The 6,654-nt window shown below is 38.7% G+C and overlaps 1 protein-coding gene across 7 annotated transcripts in view; it reads left to right on the top strand.

The window, feature by feature from the left end:
- DLC1 (DLC1 Rho GTPase activating protein) overlaps positions 1–6,654 on the top strand; it is a 445,122-nt gene that overhangs the window by 15,889 nt on the left and 422,579 nt on the right. For all 7 annotated transcript variants that reach the window (XR_825167.1, XR_825168.1, XM_010838831.1 and 4 more), the window contains exon 3: positions 1–143. Coding sequence is in view for 5 of the 7 variants with exons in the window: in XM_010838831.1 (XP_010837133.1) it covers positions 1–143 (143 nt within the window). In the remaining 2 variants the exon portion in view is untranslated. The remainder of the gene's footprint in view (positions 144–6,654) is intronic.

The following is a 6,654-nucleotide window of genomic DNA, read 5'->3' as shown; positions in this document are numbered from 1 at the left end:
TGGAGACGAGTGGTTTCTCAGAACATCAAAACAAAAGTCTTCCAAAGTTCAACTCAGGAGATGGCATGCAGTGTTTACACTTCAAGGAGACTCTGGCCACCCAGGAACCCACAGATAACCAAGTCAGACTTCGTAAAAGAAAGGTAAGACGCATGCACCAATTATCTGGCTTTTGGAATTTTGTAAATATCCTTGTTTCCATCATTTATTATTCTTGCTAGGGTTAAAAAGATATGTTGCTGTTTCTTTTGCCCCATAGTGTAGCTGTATGACTTAAAGAGAATCTTGGGAAAATCATCACAATATGTAAAAATTAAAACAGGATAACCTATTTCACTAGTGATATTTATAATGGTTCCTGAGCATTTTATTTTGGAATTGTGTTGAAGACAGAACTGATTTCACTTTCTTTGGAATTAAATAGCTACCAGATAGCTCATAGATCTGAAGGGCAATCTCTAATTTTCTGAAAGAATATCATGATATCTTTAAATTAAAATTATATATTTCAGTTTGTTTCTCTTTCCCCTTTAGAAAATATATTTTATTATAATAAAAGTGGTATAAGTCACATATTTTAAATGAGCCCTTTGCATATACCAAGGCAAAAGTACCCCCTTCCCCCAAAATATGCTAATGCTATTTTAAATGATACCCTGGCACATTTGCTATCCATAGCTATATGAACTTTCTGTTAACTTTTGACCAAAAGGATCAATAACTGAAATAAAATTTTATGCTGAGGCACCTTTGACTAATCCTGTAGATACCCTGATCCCTTGAGAAGTGTGCAAGTGAGAGACACAAGGATTGGAGACAAACTGCATGAATCATGGTTTGGTTAGAGAACTCTTGACTAAAGTTTGTCATACCTTCAGGATTTCCCCAGCATTCTTCCCACAATGTAGTACTCTAAAGTCCTGATGTAAATATGAGTACCATTTCTTCTGTAAATCTAACATGCCATTGACATTTAAAAAAACCCTGCAGATTGGACATTTCAGGGCAGCAACCTTGCCCTTCTTGATACAATATGAGTCCATAATTCCAACTCTCCTAAGACAAAACTAAACTTCTCAGTTCTGCACAACTGGAGCTATCAAGAATGAGAAGCAAAAACTCCAGCTCCCTTTTGGTGAAGAAATCTGGTTTCCATAAACCATAAACGTCGTTTTGCTAACAAACTAGATCAGTAACGTGTCGTAAGTTTAAGTGAAGTAAAAACTTTACAGCAAAGATCAATGTGCACAAACTGTTAATACATGCCCACAGAGCATTCTGTGCTTCTGGCGAACTCTTCCTTTCTTGCATAAATTGTATTAGAATGTTAATGCTGCATAAAGTTGTTATGATTGGAATGCTCAGGTTGCTTTTTCAGAAATGTCCATATAGTCAATCAAATCTGTTGGAGGGAATGCAATAATGACATAAGAAAGTATTAACTGACCTATGACATAGTTCCCCTAAAATATGACAGACCCTGCCCAACTGCCGACAGGAACATTAAACATTCCAGAAACATATGCTCACCACTTGGACACTTATATCAATTCTAAGAATGCAAGAAGGAATTTGCTCTTGGATGTGTCACTATAGCATGGTTGCATTACGAGAGCCATAATTATATCTCATTTACAAGTTCTAACTTAAATGTGCTATTTTAAGCATTTCATCATTCTAAAGTATTATGACATTGTCTGGAGGAGTGTTTGTTTTGACTCTACAACTCATTTGGGGTGCTCTGTAATAAACAGATTAAATTAAAAATTTGAGGTTTGGAAATTACTCTGGAAAAGTATGGTTACAAGAGAAGATACCTCTAGAATCAGTGTGTAGGAAGTTTTGTTCGATTTGATTTTGAATGCATGTTATAATAGCTTCAAGTTGCCCACTAGCCATTTTAGAACTTTACCAAGAGAAATAATAAAACAAATGCATAAATATATATGTACAGATATGTCCATCATTGTATTGTATGTTACTGACAAAAAGGACATAACATAAATTTCCATCAATCAAGGATGTATAATCAAATTCAAAAGCAGAGACATTACTTTGCCAACAAAGGTTCATCTAGTCAAGGCTATGGTTTTTCCTGTGGTCATGTATGGATGTGAGAGTTGGACTGTGAAAAAGGCTGAGTGCTGAAGAATTAATGCTTTTGAACTGTGGTGTTGGAGAAGACTCTTGAGAGTCCCTTGGACTGCAAGGAGATCCAACCAGTCCATTCTGAAGGAGATCAGCCCTGGGATTTCTTTGGAAGGAATGATGCCAAGGCTGAAACTCCAGTACTTTGGCCACCTCACGCGAAGAGTTGACTCATTGGAAAAGATTCTGATGCTGGGAGGGATTGGGGGCAGAAGGAGAAGGGGACGACAGAGGATGAGATGGCTGGATGGCATCACTGATTCTATGAATGTGAGTCTGAGTGAACTCCGAGAGTTGGTGATGGACAGGGAGGCCTGGCGTGCTGCGATTCATAGGGTCGCAAAGAATTGGACATGACTGAACGACTGATCTGATCTGAATCATTGTTTAGTGTATAATGATTGTTTAATCTGTAGTTTGGAATGGTATGCAGCCATGAAAAAGATGGATTGAGATCATGTTCTCTAACTGAACGGTACTCATGATATAGAGTGTGTAGAAAAAGACAGTGGCAGGCCAATATTTGTAGCGTGTCTCAGTCTGATAAGATGAAATATGTGGATACAGACATAGATAGAAATATATATGGGTTATGACCCTCTCTAAATGCCTACCTAAATAAGAATATGCAAAATTCTAGATAAATAGGCACAAAATTGTTGACAACATTTACTTTGAGATAACAGAAGTAAAAGGTTAGAGGCAGGGCATTTCCATTTTTGGCCTATATATTTTTTATAAAAGGTGTTGTGTCTGACTCTTTGAGACTCCATGGACTATACGGTCCATGGAATTCTCCAGACCAGAATACTGGAGTGGGCAGCTGTTCCCTTCTTCAGGGGATCTTCCCAATCCAGGGATCAAACCCAGGTCTCTTTCGTGGCAGGTGGATTCTTTATCAGCTGAGCCTCCAGGGGAACTCAAAGGTAGTACTATTCTGAGCAAAATGCATACAATGAGCAGATACAAAAACAAAATAATATTAGATCCTAATATTAGACTGTCTTCCTAGGTGGCTCAGTAGTAAACAATCCACCTGCCAATACAAGAGACTCAGGAGATGTGGGTTCAGTTAACTATTAGAAGCATTTTCTACATGGCATAAGATGACCCTTTATTTATACAGTTATTATGATTATTATTACTTTTATGACATGGAAGCAAATACAGACTTTTTCAGAATATCAACAAAAGTTTCAATCAACTACACAATTCTAGTGTAGCTAGTTTAAAACTTATCTCCAGATAAGCCTCCGGAGAGACACATGGACCATATTTTCATGTCTAAGGTCTTAGGGGCCTGATTGTGAAAGCAGTTTGCTAAGTTGTCTGTATATTTTAAACTATTTCTCAAGCATGGTGACAGCTTTGAGATTAGAGCTTAGAAAGGTAAAGCAGAATAAGCTAATAAAACTTTAGTTAGAGAACTTTAATCAGCTCATTATCTGATGGGCATATGAGTGAACCAAATCTGTCATTGAGTTTATGAACATGAATTTTTTGCAGGAGGGAGATCAGGTTTTAAGACTTGGAAAGAAAACAAAAACAAAAACAGAGCTTCTAAGAGTCGTTCTCAGAATGCACTGAAATACTACTCTAGAGTTATCATTGTAATTTAGACATAAATTCCTTCAAACCTATAAATATTGGCAGGCATTTGTTGTTCAGCATGATGTATTTTTTCTTGTTTTCCAGTGATATTTCTGGCCATCAAAGATAGCCAGACATACTTATTAGAAGTCTCAGTTGGAGTGACTACATTTGTAATAAATATAGATAAATATTGACCTTTTAAGCTAATAATTCCCTTCAATATGGTGAAATATATCATTAAATCAAAGCCACTGAAATCAAAGGAAAACCAAATAGATCATGAGCAGACATCAGTGCATGAGCCAAGAAGGTCATGTGGCATGTGACCAGCGCTTATAGGCTGTGGGTGGGTCTTTGGGGTAAGGCAGCTGGTTAAGAGCAATTCTCAGAGACAAGTTCCAAAGAAATGTGGGGGAGGAAGACAGTCTAAGAAGTGGTCTCTTCAAACCAGATGGGATGTGAAGATGGAAAACATGTAGGGAAAGACTTGAGGTTAGACTTTTTTTTTAAAAGCCAGTATATTTGTTCTTGATGGTGGTTTACTAATTAAAGAGAGTCTGAAATTAGTCTTCTCTAGAGACTATTTAAATAGTTCCCCAATTTTTGAATAGCCATAATAGTTGTATAAATATATAAAATATTTTTATTGGCTTGCATAAGACATAGTCCATGTTACCAAGCAGAGTAAACTACAAAAGATAATATAAAAATGATTTGAGCTTTGACATCCAATTTTTCCATTTGAACAAAAACCTCACATTCCAACAGGCAACAAAAGTATCCTTTATGTTATCGATCTGACTACTTTCACAGAAAATCAGTATAAACATGGCTTGACCAACATCTTTCTCTCACACATACATAATAATTACGGTAAGGTAAGGTAAGTCACTTCAGTCGTGTCCGACTCTGTGTGACCCCATAGATGGCAGCCCAACAGGCTCCCCCATCCCTGGGACTCTCCAGGCAAGAACACTGGAGTGGGTTGCCATTTCCTTCTCCAGTGCATGAAAGTGAAAAGTGAAAGTGAAGTCGCTCAGTCGTGTCCAACTCTTAACAACCTCATGGACTGCAGCCTACCAGGCTCCTCCATCCATGAGATTTTCTAGGCAAGAGTACTGGAGTGGAGTGACATCACCTTCTCTGACATAATAATTGGGTAAAAGTAATTCTGGAATGGTATGTTTTCTAAACCTTAGACCCTCTTATCCATCTGGTCTACCACCTTGAGCATTTATCCATATCCCGATTAGTAAGAAGAGGGAAGTGTACTGGGATGACCACACTCCTGGGTAAAGGCAGGACCCAGAAAGAGCACATTTCTTTGTTTCAAATATTTCATATTCTAGAACTTAGCTGTATGGCCACATCTAGCAATAAGCACTGAGAAATAGAGTTTGTATCCTGGGCAATCTGGTGTCTGCTAAAAATTCTGTTACCAAAGAAGAAGAAAAAATGTATATTGAAGGATACCTGATAACATGAATATGTTGAGGAATTGCCCAAATTGCCCAAAGCCAAAACAGTATACTGTACATAGTAGTGTAGTGTTAGTTGCTCAGTCATGTCTCACTCTTTGAGTCCCTGTGGACTGTAGCCCGCCAGGCTCTTCTGTCCATGGGATTCTCCTGGCAAGAATACTGGGGTGGATTGCCATGCCCTCCTCCAAGATATCTTCCTGACCCAGGGATTGAACCTGGGTTTCCTGCATTGCAGGCAGACTCTTTACCGTCTGAGCCAACAGGGAAGCAGTGGTAGCTCAGATGGTAAATCCTATACTATACTATACTATACTATACTTTAAGTATAGTACATACTATACTATACTATACTTTAGTATAGTACATACTATACTTTATCTTTGGAGAAATATAATACATTCATTGTTGTTGTTTAGTCACTAAGTCTTGTCTGACTCTTTTGCAAACCCATGGATCATAGCCTGCCAGGCTCCTCTGTTCATGGGATTGCCCAGGCAAGAATACTGGATTGGGTCGCCAGTTTCTTCTACAGGGGATCTTTCTGACTCAGTGATTGAACTTGTATCTCCTACTCTGCAGGAGTGTTCTTACTCACTAAGCCACCGGGGAAACCCAATACATTCTGAAATGACTGAAAAAAATTAGCAATGACTGAAAAAAATAAAATATTTTCTCCTTCAGTTCAGTTCAGTCGTTCAGTCATGTCCAACTCTTTCTGACCCCATGAACCACAGCACGCCAAGCCTTCCTGTCCATCACCAACTCCTGGAGTTCACCCAAACTCATGTGCATCAAGTCGGTGATGCCATCCAGCCATCTCATCCTCGGTCATCACCTTCTCCTCCTGCCCCCAATCCCTCCCAGCATCAAGGTCTTTTCCAATGAGTCAGTTCTTCGCATGAGGTGGCCAAAGTATTGGAGTTTCAACTTCAGCATCAGTCCTTCCAAAAAACACCCAGGACTGATCTCCTTTAAGATGGACTGGTTGGATCTCCTTGCAGTCCAAGGGACTCTCAAGAGTCTTCTCCAACACCACAGTTCAAAAGCATCAATTCTTCGGCGCTCAGCTTTCTTCACAGTCCAACTCTCACATCCATACGTGACCACTGGAAAAACTATAGCCTTGCCTAGATGGACCTTTGTTGGCAAAGTAATGTCTCTGCTTTTGAATATGCTATCTAGGTTGGTCATAATTTTCTTTTTTAAAATTTTATTTTATTTTTAAACTTTACAATATTGTATTGGTTTTGCCAAATATCGAAATGAATCCACCACAGGTATACATGTGTTCCCCATCCTGAACCCTCCTCCCTCCTCCTTCCCCATACCATCCCTCTGGGTCATCCCAGTGCACCAGCCCCAAGCATCCAGTACTGTGCATCAAACCTGGAATGGCGACTTGTTTCATATATGATATTATACGTATTTCAAT

The sequence above is a fragment of the Bison bison genome, unplaced genomic scaffold (assembly GCF_000754665.1).
Source record: "Bison bison bison isolate TAMUID 2011002044 unplaced genomic scaffold, Bison_UMD1.0 scf7180017864105, whole genome shotgun sequence".
NCBI lineage: Eukaryota > Metazoa > Chordata > Mammalia > Artiodactyla > Bovidae > Bison > Bison bison.
Note: the sequence above shows the minus strand (reverse complement) of the source record. Positions and strands in the feature narration are given on the sequence as shown.